Source organism: Arachis hypogaea, chromosome 3 (genome assembly GCF_003086295.3).
Source record: "Arachis hypogaea cultivar Tifrunner chromosome 3, arahy.Tifrunner.gnm2.J5K5, whole genome shotgun sequence".
NCBI lineage: Eukaryota > Viridiplantae > Streptophyta > Magnoliopsida > Fabales > Fabaceae > Arachis > Arachis hypogaea.
The window spans coordinates 10,535,581-10,556,981 of NC_092038.1; the positions used below are offsets into that span (position 1 = coordinate 10,535,581).

The 21,401-nt window shown below is 28.5% G+C and overlaps 2 protein-coding genes across 2 annotated transcripts; both read left to right on the forward strand.

The window, feature by feature from the left end:
• The first annotated feature begins 11,996 nt into the window (after positions 1-11,996).
• Positions 11,997-16,622, forward strand: LOC112772808 (uncharacterized). The gene is made up of 2 exons (XM_025817820.2): positions 11,997-14,490; positions 16,309-16,622. The coding sequence occupies exons 1-2, from the start codon at positions 11,997-11,999 to the stop codon at positions 16,620-16,622; spliced, it is 2,808 nt and encodes a 935-aa protein (XP_025673605.2).
• A 2,156-nt stretch (positions 16,623-18,778) lies between these two features.
• On the forward strand, positions 18,779-19,114 carry LOC140183045 (MDIS1-interacting receptor like kinase 2-like). Its single transcript, XM_072231046.1, has one exon. The coding sequence runs from the start codon at positions 18,779-18,781 to the stop codon at positions 19,112-19,114; it is 336 nt and encodes a 111-aa protein (XP_072087147.1).
• The last annotated feature ends 2,287 nt before the right edge of the window (positions 19,115-21,401 follow it).

The following is a 21,401-nucleotide window of genomic DNA, read 5'->3' on the forward strand; positions in this document are numbered from 1 at the left end:
CTTATATTTAATATTAAAATATTTGATTTTATTAAAAATAAATATTAATATTAATAAGTTTAAAAAACTTTAAATTAAATAGATGATGATCAAATATTATTAAATAATTACTTGCAAAATTATTATTTTAAATTCTAATTCATATTTACTGATTAATAATTTTATTAATTATGCAAATTATGGACATTGGGCGTAAAAGCAAATCAAAGTCCAAATTGAATTAAACACATTCAACTTTGTACAATATGTTACATAACATGTGGCAGAATTTTTATATTTTGTTGGACTAGAAAAACCAATTTTTTAACCCAACAAGGTGCTAAGTTCGAAATTAAAAAAGAATTGGGACCAATGATTAAGCTATTCTTTTAATATGGTGAAATCCAATTTTGTTATATAGCTACATGCTTCCATGGATCCCACTTTCACTTTTTGGTGGATTTCAAATTTATTCAACTTACTTTAATTGCATTGAAATCATGAGAGAGAGAAATAGCAATTGATTTGATTGCTATCATTAATGTCACACGCTACTAAACAAAAGGGGAAGTGAAAATTAATTCAATTTAATTCTTTTGTTCAAATTATAGTCAAAGTTTTCTTTCTTCTCTCTTCTTTCTCTCATCACTTTCGGTCATGTCACAGAGAAATGGAAGAAGCAAGTTATCAGAACTTAAGTTCTGTAGCGGTGGAGCTACAAGTAAGAAAGAGGCCATTATGTTGATGACATCAAGAAAAAGAAAATCTGAAGTATAAAGTGACTGAGATCTTTACCACAAAAGGTAAGATGTGGTGAAGTAATCTTAAGCCTTCCATACCTGAAAATAGAAGAAGATCCATTTCGGTCAGAGGAAGAATATCCTTGAAGGTATGACTCATCTCTACTTTTGATCAACCACCACAGGAGATAGCTACGTGAAGGAAGAGGCATAAGTTAGAGCAGATGGAGCTGTCATCATCAAGAACTCATCAAGGGCTAGGAATCCTTCTTGAAGTGCAAGTAAAGATGGAAGGCTCGAATTGATGAAGATTGATGACAAAGGAAGACATAGAAGTAATTGCATGTTGGATTTTACATTCGGTTTCCTCTCCTCTCTCTCTGGTCGAACCGATTTTTGCATGAAAAAGTAGAAGTTTAGCTCGGTTCAAGAATTTCAACTTTTGAGGCTTTCCCTTCTATAAATAAGGGAGAACAGTCAGGGCTTGAAGCAAGGAAAAGAGTGAAAGCACAGTATTTCTATAGCTACCCCAACTAATAGAAGTTCTTCTCCTTCAATGTTCTTCATTTTGTATTTTTCTGTTTAATTTTGTTTGTCTTGAGTCTCATAAAAAAAGGCAAACAGTGAGGTTTGTAAGAAAAAATCATAGAGCAGAAGAAAGCAGAGTGCAAAAAATTAAAAGAAAAAGCCATAGATGTCCTTAGAGGTCATTTGTACATCTTTATTGTGTTTCATGATTCTGTGAGAATCCCCTTACAAGTTGGGTTAGCACTTAGCAGTTGAAAGTTTGGTAGGTTACCAAGTCAAGTTCAGGATTGGGGCTAGATTCTGGACTTGTCTCGGATAGAAAGGGTAGTTCCTAGGGAGAATTGGTGTATATAATCACGATTATAGTAAAATTCCATCATTGTTGTGATGTAAACTGGATGTAGGCTGCATTGCACTTAGCAGCTGAACTAAGATAGATGCAATTTTCTCTCTCTTCTACTCAATTTCTATTTCTACTGCATAGGAGACAAAACTGAAAAATATCTCTTAACTGATTACGAGACAAAAAGAAAAAGTCTCTTGACTAAGCACGAGACAAAAATAAGAAATATCTCCTCAAGTTTTCTAAAAGGACAGCAAGTGTTATTAAGTAAAAAAAAGGACTAAGATTCAATCTCCCATTTCTCTTAGCCACTGATAAACCATCAAATATTATATAACATAAGCCAATTTTAATATTTTACAATATTTTTTATTTTGTGTTTAATTTTTATTTTTAATTTATTTTTTATTATAAATTTTATACTTTTAAATTTAAAATTAATTATTTAATTTTTTTAGTAATTAAATAATAACTTTTAGACACAATAATAAATACTTATAATATGTCATTCTATTAGCAATCAATTCATATTCGATAAATAACATCATTTTATCAAATATAAAATATGTGTTACCGAAGATCATATGCAACTTTCTGATAGAAAATTTGTCTTGCAACATTAGAATTTCTTAAGGGCATACGCTATTTCCATAAAAAGAATTGCTCATTTATCTCTATTGTAACGATGTAATAATTTTTTTCCTATAAGCATTGCCCTCAATTTATTTCCAAATTTGTCATTGTTCAATCCTTATTGATTTTAATATGATGCGTTAAAAAATTTATTTAAAAACTTCTTTTGTAATTTTTTTATATATTTTATTTTTTATTTTTATTTTATAATAGTTAATATATAAAAAATGAGTTACGTAATAAAATTTGTAAAAATATCTTTAATCTAATATTTATAATTTTACATACATAGCATCCAAAAATTTTATATAAATAACATTCATACTTTTATGTATGTATATATATATATATATATATATATATATATATATATATATATATATATATATATATAATTAACAAATTTTTATTATTAATATTATCTAATTTTAAAATATATATCTTTTGAATTATTATACATATACGTCAATAGATCATAATTTTAAATTATTTTAATATTTTTTTGTTAATATTTATTTATGTTTATTTATTAATTTTAATCTAGTCTGTTAATAATTATATTTAATAATTTATTTTATAATTTTCTTTTATATTTATATTTATTTTTTGTTTTATAATATATAATCGAAAAAGTATGAGTTGTATATACCGTAGAAGTTATGAAAAACTTAAAATATTTTTAATTTAACATGCATAATTTTATATGTATAATATTTATAATTTTAAAGATATAATATCTATAATTCAAGAATTGAAATTGATTTGTTATAACTTTTTTTTTTCAAGTCATAAACGAACATTTTTTTATGCTTTTTATTTTTAATAAATTAAGACCATCGAATTTAATATTTTAGATTTTTTTTATAAAATGTGTTGTGGTGATTTAAAAATACTTTTTAGGGTTAATGATGTAAAGATTTAAGACTTTTATTTAAGATAAAAATGATATAATTACAAATATAATTAATAAGCTAATAATGAGGGAAAGAGTTTTGAGATTTAATTTCCATAAAAAATAAATTAATTTTTTGTGTATTAAATGAAAAAAGATATCTATAAAAAAATAATTGTATTAATTAATTAAAAATTAAAGAATAATTCACACTCTCTTATAAATAAAAATATTATTAAATATACATTTTTATTTATTATTTGTGATTTTTAGCTACATAACATTATTCTTATTGATTTTGGTTAATATTTTTAATTATTATAATCTAATTTTTTTAATTTAATAATATATTTTTTAACTTATATTTTTAATAAGAACAATACTAGGTAATTAATTACTTTTTTGAACAACATAAATAACTATCAATCAAATAAAAATATATTACACTTTTAAATTATCCACCTAAATTTTAATATTAAAATAATTATTTATACACTTAATAAAATAAACATCTAATACATTTATTGTTCACATTATTTAATATTTTTATTGTTTAGTTGTACTTTTCCTTTTAATAATATAATGTTACATGCATTAGTATTTAGATTACGTCTCTTTCATAAAAGTCAAGAAATAGTACTTTTTCGAAAACCCTAAGCTCAGAGCCTAGATCCACCGGTTAGGTAAATACATCATAGGAAATTATATGGTACAGATCTAAATTTGTACAGATTTAAAGATTTGCTTACACCACACTTTTTAAAGTCACACTTTAAACCGTAACTCTTCACAAAGAAAAGCGTCACCTAATGGAAAAAAGTAAATTAGAAGATTTAAGAGAAAAAATAATTAAGTTATCAAAATTAATAGATCAAAAATTAATGATTTTAACTAATGTTAACTGTAATGACACCGAATTCTTAAAATTAATACAAAATGAATTTTCTCAAAATCTTTATTTTACTATAAGTTTTATTGAAGGACTTCAAAAACCTGAAAAAACTTACTTTTCACACGGAATTTCTAAAAAATGTTACCATGGAAATGATTCCCCACATCTTTATCATACTTTTAACCCACAATTAAATTCTATAGTAGATATGCTTGAAGAAATATTAGTATCCGTAAAATTTCAAAGAAATAAGGAAAAAGAGAATCTCAAAGAAGAAAAATTTCAAAATATAATCAACATAACAGATTTAAAAGTAAAACCACCACTAAAATTATGAATATTGAGGAAAAATTAGAAGAAGTTACAATGCTTTTTAAACAATTAAAAATGGCTCAAGAAAATAATATTATGGAACAAGGATTTCAAATAGAAGAAGAATTAGTAAATTCTGAAAATATAGAAAATGAAGAACACATCCTAGATTATTCAAGTGACGAAGAACCAGCAATTCCAATACAAGTAAAAAATGAAGCTGGAACATCTAAAGATAATCAATCTCAATTTAAATGGGAAACAGGTTTTGATAATTATGCTTTCAAAAAAGGGTTTATAAATAAAGATTCAAAATATACAAAAGTACCATCAAAATACGTTCCTAAAATCCAGGAAATGGAAGGAGAAAGAATGCTTGACTTAGACTGTAAAAAGAATGAAAAGGAAATTTTTGAAAACTGGTTGAATTCCTTCTTATTAGAAGCCTTTACTAATCCAAAACTTAGTGAATTGTCTGGAAGAGACATTTGGAATTACATAGGGTTTCATACTAAAGGAACTATAAGAGATTATATGACATCAATAGAAAACCAAATAATAGAAGAATTAGAAACAAAAACATCAGCTTATGATAAGATATTATATATAATGATGATTATATATAAAGAATTTTTTGGAAAAAAATATTATAGATCATAGACAAGAAGTCTATAATAAAGAATATCAAGAAGCAAAAAATCATTTAGCTAATATTCAGATATATGATTTATGTAATGTAGAGTCTTATATATGTGAATATAGAATACATTATTACAAATTAAAAGAAGAAGATAAAAATCATTATCTTAGTATGTATATAACAAAACTTCCATATCCTGCTAATGAATTTATAATGGGAAGATTTATAAGAGAAATAAATAGATGAACAATTGAAAATAATTTTGGTGGAGCAACCTCTGCAATAAGAGAGGAAATAAAAGAACGTTGTATGCAAGAAGCAACTCAAAAAAGATTTGCAAATATAATTAGAATTTGCTGTCATGATAATGAGGAGATACCTCAAAAATATGGTCTTAATAAAAATTTTCAAAGAAAAAGAAAATATCAATTTAGAAAAAGAAAATACTATCCAAACTGGAGAAAAAAGAGATATTTTAGAAAGGAAAATAATAATAAAAATAAAAGACAAAGAAATAACTATTGCCCGAATAAAAAAGAAAATTGTAAATGTTGGTATTGCTAAGAAGAAGGACACTATGCAAATGAATGCCCGAAAAAGAAGGATAAAAAGGATCTTACTAAACAAATAAAAATTGCTAAGTCTTGTTTCATGGAACCATTAGAAGAATCTGATGACAACTTAGACTATATTTTTGAATGTCTCGGAAACAGACTCATAGACTGAGTAATAATGCTACATTTATTACTACAAAAATAACAGAAAAGTTTATAAATGCTTTCATAGATTCTGGAGCAACACAATGCTTTGCTAGTTCAAATATAAAACTTGATTGGAAAAAATTAAAGAAACCATTAAGAGTTAGAATAGCTGACAAATCAATACATAAAATTGACCAAAAAGCAGAGATGGTTGAAATTTTTATTCAAAATTATAGGTTCATTGTTCCATCAATATATATGTTAGATTCTGGAATGGATTTCATCATAGGAAATAATTTTTTAAAGCTATATCATCCATTCATTCAAGAATTAACATATATAGTTTTAAAAGCTCCACACGATTCTTCAATAAATCAAAAATCAAAACAAATAAAAATACCGACTACTACTATAGATAAGATCTTAAAATTTAAAATATTCTCTATATTAGTGACATGTTATTTAAATCTATACTTTCAGATAAATATCCCAAAAAATAATCTTGAAATAAAGATAGAAGAATTTTTGGATGAAATTTGTGCTGAAAATCCTTTAGATATTAAAAATACAAATAACGAATTAGTAAGTATTAAATTAAAAGATCCTACAAAAGAGATAAATGTTCCAAATAAAATTCCTTATTCCGCAAGAGATAGAGAAGAATTTTCATTAGAATGTAGAGATCTTTTAGAAAAAGGAATAATAAGATTAAGTAAAAGTTCTCATGCGGCTCCAGCCTTTTATGTTGAAAACAATAATGAAATTAAAAGGGGAAAACGAAGAATGGTTATTAACTATAAGAAGATGAATGAAGCAACTATTGGTGATGCTCACAAACTTCCAAAAAAAGATTCTATTTTAGAAAAAATCAAAGGAGCAACTTGGTTTTCATCTCTTGATGCAAAATCAGGGTATTGGCAACTTCGTTTAGACGAAGAAACAAAGAAATTAACTGCTTTTACTTGCCCAACAAATGAATCAACAAGTGTGTTGCTCTATGAATGGAATGTATTACCATTCGGATTAAAACAAGCCCCAGGTATTTATCAAAGATTTATGGAAGAAAATCTAAAAGAGTTAAATGAATTTGTTTTAGTGTACATTGATGATATACTAATTTTTACAAAATAGGATAAAGAAGATCATCTTCAAAAATTATTAATAGTTTTAGAAAGATGTAAAGAAAAAGGATTAGTTCTTAGCAAAAAGAAAGCAAGAATAGCAAAACAAGAAATAGAGTTTCTTGGGTTAATTCTATCCACTCAAGGAAAGCTAAAACTACAGCCAAATGTCCTAGAAAAGGTAAATTTATTTCCTAATAAAATAGAAGATAGAAAACAATTACAAAGATTTTTAGGGTGTATAAATTATATTTCTGATCAAGAATTTTTAAAGAACATAACAGAATACACTAAAAGCTTATTTCCAAAAATAAGTACTAAAAAAGAATGGAAATGGGATGAAAAAGACAGTATGCAAATTCAAAGAATTAAAGAATTATGTGAAAAACTTCCAGAACTTTATATTCCAGAAGAAAATGACTACTTAATAGTAGAAACAGATGCTTCAGACATAATTTGGTCAGGATGTCTAAAAGCTAAGAAAACTATAAAAAGTTTGGAACAAGAAAAAGAATCACTAGATTCTAAATATTCCTCAAAGGAATTACTTTGCAGGTATATTTCAGGAACTTTTACTCCAATAGAACAGAGATATACCACTCATGAAAAGGAAACTCTAGCAGCCATTAAATCTCTTAAGAAATGGAAAATTGATTTACTGCCCAAAGAATTTACATTAAGGACAGATTCAAGTTACCTAACAGGTTTCATACGATATAATTTAAAAGTTGATTATAATCATGGACGATTGGTAAGATGGCAATTATTTTTGTTACAATATCCAATAAAAATTGAATATATTAAGGGTGACAAAAATGTTATTGCAGATACATTAACAAGAGAATGGAGTTCGCTTACAACGCATTAGATCAAGAAATTCAGAAATACGAACAAGAACTCGAAAAATGCAAGCATTGTCAGCAAATAAGGACACAGATCCAATCCCTCAAGAAGGCCATCGAAGCAATGAAATCAACACAACAACCAAAAACATCAGAGTTCAGCCAGCTAAGCGTGGTGGACAAATCAGGTGAAGAAAAAATTCCAGAAAATAAAATAATTGCTGAAATTATCAAAAAATCCACCCAAGATAAAAAATATTATGTAATTTATAATGGCCCCATGAAAGGAGTATATGATGCCTGGGAAAAAGCAGCACCATTTACACATCAATCAAGGATAATTCATAAAGGAGGATTTTTAACACTGGAAGAAGCAAAGGAATCTTTCAGGGAATATGAAGCTCTTCATCCAGAGCAAACCCTAAAAAGAGCAGATAAAGCTCCAATTCAAACCCAGAGAACAGGAATAATAAGAAACATTCCTACAAGGGCTGAAATCAAGGAAAAGAAAAGGGTCTGTAGATCAAATCTCAGAGAAACCCTTAACATAGTCCTAAATTGGACTGAAGAAAAAAGGGCAATCTTGGGATATTATCCTATTGCCAAAGAACAGTTAACAAAGCTGGTTATATTTCCAGAAGCTTCCCCATCTGACACCTATCAGTTTTTTCAGTATGGATTAATTGATACAATTCTAATTTTTAATGATTTGAAAATTATTAGTGAGTTTCCTGCAGGATTCGTTAATGCAGTAAAAAGATTTAAAAATATGATTGACAACGTAAATCCAAGGGATATATCCCTAAAATTTACGAACAGTCAACCTATTTTTAATGAAGAAGAAGAATGCTTGGTTCTAGCACACCAAGTAATATTCATGTCCGTCTTCCCAGGAAATTTTCAACCAATTGATCAAGTTCAAGATTTAACAATCTACAGTCATGAAGGAAGATTAGCCAGCACACTAGCAAGGGTCTTCGAAAGAACTCAAAAGATAACAAGGGAATCTCACACAAGAATCAATTATAAAAGCAGAAATACTTTGCTGGTGTCCAGTAAAAGGAATGAAATTGAAGAAAGAGAGATGAGACTCTTAGTGGAATTTGAATCAGCATTCTACAACTTATCTGGACTCTTAGAAAAGCTCCCTGAAGGGATAAAGAGGAATCTCTGCTATTTGATAAAAGACAGAGAAGACCACAAGTGCCAGCTATGTGTCTCAGAGTTATCTGAAGAAAGAAATAATGAAACGGAATCAGCCCACATGATAAAGGAAGAAGACAACGCATCTGAAGGTCACATGATGAAAGAGGAGGACTGCACATCTGAAGCATCTCTCAATATTATTGCGTAGTGACGTAAGCGCTTAGGTCATAGAGCACCAACAATGTAGCTGGTGCAAGATAATAAACAATGACGTAAGCAATGACGTCATAAGAAGGGTAAGGATGGGAATTGTCCATCAGACCCAACCATTATAAATAGGTTGCTTAGGCAATTGAAGAAGGCATCAAACCATAGAAAGCAGGAGGCTAAGAGTACTCATATGCTAGGAGAGCAAAGAGGAAGCTGCCGAGGCGATTCTATAGTTTGAAGAAGAATTCCCTTAGGAAAAACTAATTCTAAACTCCCCTCTGGAGTTAGTATCTACAATCTCCCCTCTGGAGATAAAAACATCTTATGTAAAATATTCTAAATAAAAGAAGTTTTTCTTCAGAAAGGTACGCCTTTATCCTAATCTCTTAGTTATGAATTATTTAGAAAGTTTAGAATTAACAGAAGAATCTGATTATTATAGATTAACTGCTTTATTAGATAATGAAAAATAGGCTGTTCTAAAAACAGAATTAAATCTCAAATCAAATAAAAATTTTAATAAACAAAATCTTTTAAAAGAAGTTTTTAATAGAAAAAATATAATATACTATGGAAAAATTCAACTTGAAGCCCCTATAAAGATAAAATCCGCCAATGGAGAAATTGAAATAGCTTTGATAAATGATGAAGAATTGAGTAAACAGATTGAGAAAATTAAGGATCAACAAAAAAGATCTAAAATTGGATGGATTCATATTAGTACTATACAAGTCTTAATCAAATCTACATACATGAAAGGAATTAATTCACCAATAAGCTTAGCAATCTATGACAAAAGAATTACTGATGACCCAATAGACCAAATAATTGGAATTGTTCATGGAAACTTGGCAAACGTAAATGTTAAATTCAATGCCCATCTTGGATATGCTATACCTTTATCAACTGAAAACCTTGGAAGATCTATAAGTTTGGCTTATAAATTTCATAGAAAGAATCTAATGGAACAAGACAATGAACCTTTTTCAATTACATATGCAATAAATTATGCTTTAACAAACAGCCATCATAGTATAATATTTAAAAACAAAGAAAGAATTTATGTTGATGAATTATTTCAGAAAATTGTAAAAACAGAAATACCAAAATATAAAGCTATTGAAAACCCAGTTCTATTATTAAAAGAACCATCAGAAAAATTAGTTTCATCGAATTTTCAAATAAGAGAATCTAAAATTAATAGCCCTTTAAGCTTATCCAAGTTAAAAATTAAAGAAGAAAATTCTGAAATAAAAGAATTAACAAAAAAGGTCGAAAAATTAAATGAAACCCTAAACATTAAATTATGACAATAAATAGAGAAAAAATATATGTAACTTATCAAGACAAGAAACAAGAGCTCTTTGAAAGAGAAAATCGGTTGAATTATTTACAGTTTTCTGAAATAAATCAAAGAGCATTCAAAGCCCTAAAAATAATCTATGACAAGTTGAAAAGAGAAGTTGAAGAGCTAGAGAAATTAATAGAATCTCTAGAAAATAGTGATGAATCAATGATAGAGTTTGCAGAAATTCTAAGATAAATAATGAAGCATACAAAGATTGAAAGACCAGAAAACAAAATAAAAAGAAAAAGGGCGAAAAAATTAAAAAGTAAAATAAAGGAATATAAAAGGGAATTAAATAATCTTCAGTTCGAAATTAATGACATTATAATAAAAAGGATAGAAATAAAAACAAATATAAACAAGTTGGAGCTAAACTTAAAAAATTTATAAATGCCTGAAAAACCATATTATGACTTAAAAGAATTAAAGCTGTTGAAAGAAAAAATGGAAAATGAAGTTGAAAAATTAAAAAGATATTTAGAAACAACAGAAAGTGTAGAAATAAAAGAACTTTTTGAGGATTTGAAAAATTATATTAAAGAAAAAGATAAACAGATAAAAGATTTTATATACAATAATCCATGCAAAAAAGAATATTATAAACTAAAACAAGATTGAAAAATTATAAAAATCAGAATTAGTAATAGTAGAAATGGTCAATACTTTCGATTATGAAATTGCAAATTATAAAGCACCACCAACCGAATCTATACAAATTACAAATTTATTCGAAGCAAAATATGAAGAGTTAATAGAAATTTCGAAAAAGAAGTTACAGGAAAAATCGACGACTTCTAAAAATTGGTATCAGAGCCAAGTTAACAATTAAGAGTAACACTTTTTCTTTAAACAACACTTTTAATGACACGCTTTTCAGCTACAAAACAACAAAAATCTGTAAATATCCATCTTTACACTAAATGAACCCATACATCATATATACAAAGATAGTTAAACAGAATAAAATGATTACATAAACAAAATTTGTATTTCTATATTGTGTGTTCTGAAAATGGAGTAATGGACATGGAATTTTATGTTAAAATAAATTAAGATTCTTTCAGTGTGCCATGACCGTAATTTGCATGTATGTATAATTCCAACTATTATGCATAGTCAATTAACACAAAAAGTTCGTAGTCAATTACAACATGTACAAATATTACTTACAGAATAAACTATTATTTTTATCTATAAAAAATTAAAATAGAAATTAGTTTACTTATTTATCATAGATATAAAGTTGATTTTATTTATTTATTAATATATTTGTCACCGTTTTGAACTCATATATAATATGTATAATAATTCAAGATTTCAATCAGTGTAACAAGTTATATTTATTAATTAGTTCGTTCTGACCACATATAATAATTAATAACTATGTATGCTTAGGGAGATAAATTAATTTAATTCAGTTCCCATCCATATTCAAGTCAAGTATCCGAAGTCTAAAACAATTTGCTCAAATGGCTAGAGTTGGTGGATTTAACTGAGCAAAGTTTCAATTAAAATTAGCAGCAAATGCTAACAATAACTACTTAACTAGTAAGCACATATATACAACTCTATTTTCATTAATCACATTAGTTTCTGATGAACAATGTCTATGTCTAACAACAAATGCTACCATTTATTGTGCCATAAAATTCAATCTACATTGATGGTGATGATTATTGTTCTTCTTGTTCTTGATCTTGCTCTGTGTGATGTCACTTCAGGGCTAGTAACAGAATCTGAGGCCTTACTCAAATGGAAACAAAGCCTACCTCCACAACCAATTCTTGATTCATGGGTTATGAATCAAACTAGTCCATGTTCATGGAGAGGGATCACCTGTGATCTTCAAGGGAGTGTGACTATCATAAACTTAGCCTACACTGAACTTTCAGGTACCCTTCACAACCTAAACTTCTCTTCTTTCCCAAACCTTTTGATTCTTGATCTCAAAACAAATAACCTGACAGGAACTATACCACAAAACATTGGTGTTCTTTCAAAACTTCAATTCCTTGATCTTTCTACCAACTACCTCAATGGAACTTTACCTCTTTCTATTGCAAATTTGACTCAAGTTCATGAACTTGACGTGTCAAGAAATGACATAACAGGAATCTTAGACCCTCTTTTGTTTCCTGATTCAAGTGATGATCCAAAAAGAGGCCTAATTAGTATTAGGAATCTTCTATTCCAAGATACCCACTTAAGTGGAACACTTCCTAATGAAATTGGTAACATTAAAAACTTGACTGTTCTAGCTCTTGATGCTAACAATTTCTATGGACCTATTCCACCTTCTTTAGGAAATTGCACACATTTAAGTGTTCTTAGACTTAATGAGAATCAATTCTCAGGTACAATACCTCCTAGTATTGGCAAGTTAACTAACTTAACCGATGTGAGGTTTTTCGCAAATTACTTGAATGGCACGGTACCTAGAGAACTCGGGAACTTGTCTTCTTTGGTTGTCCTGCATCTTGCTGAGAACAATTTCATTGGTGAGTTGCCACCTCAAGTGTGCAAAGCTGGAAAGCTTGTGAATTTCAGTGCTTCTTCTAACCGTTTCACCGGTCCAATTCCTGTTAGCCTTAGAAACTGTCCAAGCTTATACAGAGTTAGAATTGAATACAACATGCTCACAGGGTATGCTGATGAGGATTTTGGAGTGTATCCTAATCTAACATACATTGATTTCAGCTACAACAGGATTCAGGGTGAGATATCTTCAAATTGGGCCGGCTGCGAAAACTTGCAGGTACTTAGAATGGCTGGGAATTCCATAAGTGGTAACATTCCGGCTGAGACTTTTCGGCTGAGCCAACTAGCAGAGCTTGATGTATCTTCCAACCAACTTTCTGGAGAGATTCCTCTAGAGATTGGTGATCCAACAACCTTGTATGAACTGAATTTCAGTGACAATAGACTTTCTGGTATGATACCGGCCGAAATTGGAAACCTTTTGAGTTTGCAGTCTTTGGACCTGTCAATAAACATGTTCCTGGGAGCAATCCCAAATACTATTGGTAACTTGAACAACTTGATGAAACTGAATTTGAGCAACAATAACTTGAATGGAACAATCCCATACCAAATTGGAAATCTTGCAAGCTTGCAAGATTTCTTGGACTTGAGTTTCAATTCACTTTTAGGGGAAATACCTGATGATCTTGGCAAGCTTGCGAATTTAATAATCTTGAATCTCTCTCATAACAATCTTTCAGGTTCTATTCCTGAGTCCATTAGCAAAATGTTGAGTTTGTCATTCATCAACCTTTCCAACAATCATTTGGAAGGTCCTGTGTTCAATGCGCGCATATTCAACTCTTCTAGCACTTCAGATTTGAGCAACAATGAAAACTTATGTGGGAATATCAAAAGTTTACGACCTTGTGATGTCTCGATCGATGTACCTTCAAGCGCAAGTAACAAACACAAGCTTAAGGTTCTTGTCCCACTTCTTGCTTCTTTAGGAGGCGCTTTGTTTCTTTCATTGGTCTGTTTCACAATTTTCTTCCTCATCAACAAGCAAAATTTAGGATCAACAAGACGAAATTCGTGGAACAAGAGGTCTAATCCGTTCTCAATTTGGTGCTTCAATGGCAAAATTGTGTATGAAGACATAATGGAAGCTACCAAGAATTTCGACAGCGAATACTGCATAGGAGAAGGAGCATTAGGAAAAGTTTACAAAGCAACTCTGAAAGGAGGTCAAGTATTTGCTGTGAAAAAATTGAAATGTGATGAAGAAAACTTAGACATTGAAAGCATAAAGACATTCAAGAGTGAGGTAGCAGCCATGAATGAAATTCGCCACCGGAACATTGTAAAGCTCTATGGATTTTGCTCTAAAGGATTACACAGATTCTTGATTTATGAGTACATGGATAGAGGAAGCTTAGCAGACATGCTTGAGAATGATGAGAGAGCATTGGAGGTAGAGTGGGCTAAGAGAGTTGACATTGTTAAAGGCGTGGCCAGAGCTTTGTCTTACATGCATCATGATTGTAATCCTCCATTGATTCACAGAGACATTTCAAGCAAGAATGTTTTATTGTCATCTGATCTTACAGCTCATGTCTCGGATTTCGGCACAGCCAGATTTTTGAAGCCTGATTCGCTAATTTGGACCCCGTTTGCAGGCTCATATGGATATGCTGCTCCAGGTTAGCTTCACATGCATTCGCTTTAATTCTTCTCAAAACTTTTGAGATTATGTTATAAAACTATTTACACTAAGAAAAAATATAGGTAGACAATAAAAAATATTAAACAATATGAACAATATGAAGATAATTTTGGGTTTATTGATTTATTGGTGCTCAAAATAAGAGATATCATGCATTGAAATTGGCCAGTGTCAGATACTATGGTAAAGATGACGATGAAGTTATATATTTCGCATGTGGAGCTTCTTTCACTTTGGGAGGAGTTTAAGAGTAGTTTTAAACGGGACTGTCCCTCTATTTAAGCAATTCCTTGTTTTGTTTATTTTTTTTTTCTTTTTTTAGTTTATTTCAGTCACACAAAAAAAAACAATATGAACAATAGATATATTAGACTAAGTGTGTGGATGATTATTCTAATATTAAGATTTAGGTAGATAATTTAGGGATTAGTATGTTTTTACTTTATTGAACCAATTTTAGAACCTATTATTTACCTTGTTCACAAAAGCCATTGTCTACCTATGATTGGGAGAATTATAAATAATTCTTAGGAATTTTAAGATGGAAATATTATATTCCTATATTTGGTTCAAAGTTTGAAAAGCTATTTTTAAGTAAGTTTGATTCCAGAAAATCAAAATACCATCATTTCAATTCCTACCTTTCTTCCTAAATATATTTGATTCCTATTGAAATAAAAACTTAGTAATAAAGTAATACTTGAACCACACACTTAGGATAATGTTTCAATGGAATCTTTAAAGAATTTTTATACCAACATTTTAGTTTCAATAAATTTTAATCAACAAATTGGTTCTAAAACTTTTATTTCATTAGATAAATAGTTGTGACGTTAGATTATTTAAGGTAGATCCTCTTAACTTTTTTTTTTCAATTATTTGATAAAGTATGATTTCTCACTTTATATTCTTTAAATGAAACAAAAAAATATAAAAAAATATTAAATAATAAAAGATCATATTTTATTAAACAACTAAAAAAAATTGAGATGATCTATTCCTAATTATTTTTCTATACGAAGTTAACGACTTAAAAATTTTAAAATTTTTCAAAAATTATTATGTCTTCATTAAATAACAATATAATCTAATTAATTTGTTTAACTTTTTGTCGAAATTTGACGTGATGATTGATTTGTTTATAAAAAAAAAAGTTAGAAACTGATCTGTTGATTAAACTTTGTGGAGGATTATTTTACGTACTTTTTGTTTTGTTTGAGTGATTTAAATTAAATCATAAAAATTTGATTAATTTTAATTTGAATAATTATATTTTTTATTCTATTCTAATAAACTGGTATGAAAGCTATAGTTAAAACCACAACAAATCTATAAAAGTATTGGTTTATACATTTTTTTTAGTCTCAATTTTAGGAATAATTAAATGGGGTTAGCTAACCTATGCTTTAAGAGCACAAATTAAGGTCACTAGTAATAGAAAGTTTTAAATAGTTTACTTTAATAAATACACAACAAACGTATTAAAAATTTAAATTTTACATCATTTTCTATAAAAACTTTTTTAATTGATAACTTTAGCACACATGTTAGATAAATCCTAATTAAATATACGACTAAAAGATTATTTGAAACTGATGTGAGTATTACTCAACTATTTATCTAAAAAATTTAAATCGTTAATTAGAAGCACTTGAATCTCATTTGAAATATCTTGATAACAACAAAGATTTTAGAAATATTCTATGTTAGATCATAGTACAGCTATGTGTCTTCTTTCAGTTATTTGCAATTGGCTAATATATATTCACTCTTTTGGTGTAAACTATTATTACAGAACTTGCTTACACAATGGCAGTGACAGAGAAATGTGATGTGTTTAGTTTTGGGGTTTTGACTTTGGAGATTCTAAGTGGAAGGCACCCTGGTGATCTTGTTTCTTATATACAGACTACAACTAACCAAAGTATAAACTTCAAAGATATTTTGGACCCAAGACTCTTACCTCCTAATGATGATAAACATGTTCTTAAGGAATTAGCATTAATTGCTGATCTTAGTCTTTCTTGTTTACAAACAAATCCTCAATCCAGACCAACAATGAGAACTGTGGCTCAGTTGCTTGAAGTGGACACTGCTCATAATTCATGATTTATCAACATTATATTTTTCTTTTGGTCATGTATGTTCTCATTGTATATGCTTGCAAAGTTTATGTTAGTAATTATTGTTCTTGGTTAATTACTATTAATTTTGTAATAAGTTACTACTCTTCTTTTAATTTCCACTTTTCATTTCCCCCCCCCCCCCTTTTTTTTGGTTTTTTCTCATTTAATTTAAAGCAAAAAGTATTGTCTATTTGAAAAAAGAAAAAGAGTCATATATCATCATTCTTGATTTATTAAGCACCAATTAAAGTAGATGTCACCTAAGTTTATACATATTATAAAACATAACATTGAGATTAAATATATATAGTATAAACCAAAATTTATAGCCCTGTTTTTACTTTATGTATGCAAAACCAAACTGTAAAACATGCTAGTAATAAGTAGTAACTAAACTTTCAAATAAAATAAAATAAAAGACTTATATGGCCTTGTTTCCTCAGTTGTTTGGGAGAAAAAAATACTATAAAGTATTTTTAGTTTTTTACATTAACATTGCTTTGTTAATATCTTTGAGAATTTTTTTATTTTTAATATTGGAGTGGAAGTGGTGTTTTTCTTAAGTGTGGATTGTTGGGGTGTTATACTTAAATGTGGGATCGTTTAACTAAAGAAGCAAAAATCGGACCGTCCGATTTGTTAGAGGTACACAAATCGGACCGTCCGATTTCTAGAGGTACACAAATCGGTCCCAGGAATTTGTGTACTTCCACAGTTTTAAAAAACACCAAAAATTACCATGTTAAAGTATATCACCACTTTTACTTCCATAACAAAAAAAAAATTAGCCTATCTTTGACCCTTTCAAAGAACCTGAGAAAATATAATAATGGATAAATTATTATTTTGGGTAAAGTATTAAATTAGTCATCTACGTTTAGACGTAATGTTGTTTTGGTCTTTAAGGTTTAAAATATTCTATTTAAATCCAAAATAATTTTATTTAGCTTCATTGTAGTCCCACCGTGAGGGCAAAATTAAATAATTAACGGAATGTACTACATGACAACAGTACAAGAACAAGGTCGATAATCTAGAAAACAAGTACAAGATCGAGAGACACAAAATCAAACGTGGATGCATCAATACATTTATTTATCATTCTCTTTAGTTCTATAGAAAATATTTCATTTAAATTGTAAGAAAAATAAATGTATTGATGCATCCGATTTTGTACCTTTGGAGCTTGTATTTGTTCAGATTATCGATCTTGTTCTTGTACTGCTGTATGTAAGACATTTTGTTAATTATTTAACTTTGACCTCATAGTGGGACTACATTAAAGCTAAATAAAATTTTTTGAATTCAAATACGACCTTCTAAATCTTAAGAACCAAAATAGGATTACGTCGAGAACTAATTTAATATTTTACCTTATTATTTTTGTCAAAAATGTTTGAGATAAATATTAACATTGTTTTTATTTATATTTTAGTATAGTAACAAATGTTTGGATCTAAAAGTACAAAACTGATTACCAAGTCCAATCTTTAGCTGAGTATAAAGAATGTATTAGAAGAAGACTGAAAGATGATGAAAAGCAAGAAAAATGATAGTTGTGGAATCATACGTGATAGTAGTTAAGTTTGGTAAAGATTTTATTTTTTAAAAATAATTTATAAAAGCTTTTTTTTAAATAATTTTTTTAAATGTTATAGTATTTATATTTCATAAATAAATTAAAAGATTGTGGAATGGGATTTGGCAAAGCATATTCAGGAGGTTATGAATTGGAATTGGAGAGTCTCTATTCTTTTAATTCAGAGGACTGCAAATAGTGTTGCAGATTGTATGGCTAAAGCAGCTGCTTCTGTCGCGGACATTCACTCGAATTGGAGCCAACCATGGAGTGAGCTTCAACATCTAATAGATTTAGATATGACCCTAGCCAATTAATTTGGTTTTGTCTCTTTTTTCTTTCTTTTCTATTTAGTCACCAAAAAAAATTAAAAGATTGGGACGAAGAAGCAAAATTTAGGATCAACAAGACAAAATTCGTGGAACAAGAGGCCTAATCCGTTCTCAATTTGGTGCTTCAATGGCAGAATTGTGTATGAAGACATAACGGAAGCTACCAAGAATTTCGACAGCGAATACTGCATAGGAGAAAGAGCATTAGGAAAAGTTTACAAAGCAACTATGAAAAGAGGTCAAGTATTTGCTGTGAAGAAATTGAAATGTGATGAAGAAAACTTAGACACTGAAAGCATGAAGACATTCAAGAATGAGGTAGCAGCCATGAATGAAATTCGCCACCGGAACATTGTAAAGCTCTCTGGATTGTGCCCTGAAGGATTACACAGATTCTTGATCTATGAGTACATGGATAGAGGAAGCTTAGCAGACATGCTTGAGAATGATGAGAGAGCATTGGAGGTAGAGTGGGCTAAGAGAGTTGACATTGTTAAAGGCGTGGCCAGAGCTTTGTCTTACATGCATCGTGATTGTAATCCTCCATTGATTCACAGATTCTGATCTTAAATCTCATTGTCTCGGATTTTGGCACAGCCAGGTTTTTTTTTTTTTGGACATACAGACTCACACACACTACTCTTATGTTCAACATATCTAATTGGAAAAAGTCCAATTCTTGGCCTGTTGGGCCATTCCCTGTTATTTGTAATGGACACTTCTTCTATTGACCCATAACCAATGCAACGTCAGCATAACACATTTTTTCTGACCACAACAAAAGAGAAATGTTATGTTCTTTGGCAACTTAACCTAGACCAAAAAATACAAGACCTTAGTCTAATGGTTATAATCTTTACTTTTCAATAAGAATACTCAAGAGTATTTGCCGAAAAAAATATTACACTCAGAGTAGATGGGAATCTTTAATATTGGGTTTGAGTGTGTAGTGTGAATAAATAAATGGGGATGATATTATAACCATTTAGAATTGGTCTAATAATTAGTTCACTGATTCGTTTAAATAAATGTTAGAGATTCAAATTTCATTTTGTGCATGCGACAAATCTTTAAATGAAATTTTGATAAATTAGTTCTTAACTTCACGAATTAGGAGATACCATAATATATATATATATATATATATATATATATATATAAGCACAAACCGTCTAACTCACCTTGAAAAAAAAAAAGTACCACAAATACTACATTCACATTAATAATTAATCACAGTTGAAGCTAGATGATTGTTAGTCTTAAACATTTCTGTTCTACTAGTAGAGTTGCCAATTATAGAAAAGACATGCACCAAAGTTCTAATCTTAAATAACTCAAATGTTATAATCATGTTGCTAGAAAAAAGGATCACATAGATAATGATTCATGTGGTTAATTAAGATGTTTTGAAAAACATCTAATTTAATACAGTTTCTTCTAACTTAAGATATTACAGTAATAAATACATGGTTAGCAAACAGCTATACAATGTCTCATTGTTCATACAAACAAAGTAATTACAAATTCTCTAACTCATAACAACCAACAAATTAAAATTATTCGGTTTAATATTGCACGTATATACATAATCGTATATAGAAATGCTACGTAAACAATTGGTTTTGATAATTATATGCTATAACTACATCACATTATATGAGATTCATAATACACAAATTTTATTCTTGTTACACTACAAAAAAATGTTGAGTACTATCGAATTTATCGATAGATTTATCAAAAAAATTTGTTGATAATATGTTTATTGTTGGAATAAATCCGACAGTATAAATTTCGTCGATAATTATTTACCAATAGATATTTTCGTCTGTCATTAATTACCGTCGAAAAATTTTTACAGGTAATTTTTATCGTAATATATTATTAATTAATAACTAAATTAATAGTTACTGGCAGATTTATTTGACGGTAACTCCGACGATAAATTTAAATTTTAAATTTTAAAAAAATTGTTTAAAAATTAATATATAATTTTAAATATTTAAATTCAATAATTTCTAAATTAATAAATAAGAAAATACATCACTAATTAACTCAGAAAATAATTAACTTAGATAATAACAAACTTAAAAAATTGGCAACAATAAGTCAATAAAATGTTTAATAGCCTCAATAATAAATTAGACAATTAACAACATTCAACTAATTAACTCAAAAAAAAATTAGAGAGTATATTAACATTTAACTATCAAGTGATAAGAATATTATATACAACTACCAAGCCTTATTTCATTAAGAGAGATCAGCTATATAAATCAAATACCATCATAATATTCTATCAGAAACTATGTCTAAAGTTAAAATACTAAAATCTCAAGTTACAAAGACAATACTAATAACTAAGTTATATTTTAAGAAATAAACAAGGATTGTAAAGTAAATAGATAAGTTGAAAATTATTACTAACTCGATTACCAATGTTACATTGATTACGCTCGTCGTGTGCCGATATCAAATAATATGATGGTTGAGTTAAGGTAATGTTGCTTAAGAAGTTATATTCGTCTATCTTATCAAATTCCATATAGAAGTTATTAGAACTTAATTATTGATCATGTGTGAATTCGTTAATATATATTTTGTGGTGTGATTTGGTAATAAGAAATCAATTACCAGAAATTTCGCAAGCTCAACAATGACCTTAGCTTGCAGAGCTGGTAGAATTTTTAAGTTGAATTTTTTGAGAAGACATGATTTTTGAATACCTTTTTCAATTTCACCAAGTATATTAAATATAATCCTAAATAAACATAAATTACAACTACATCAACAAGCATATTATTTTTTTTAGAACTTAGAAGTAGGGAAAAACAAGAAACTTCACTTCGTG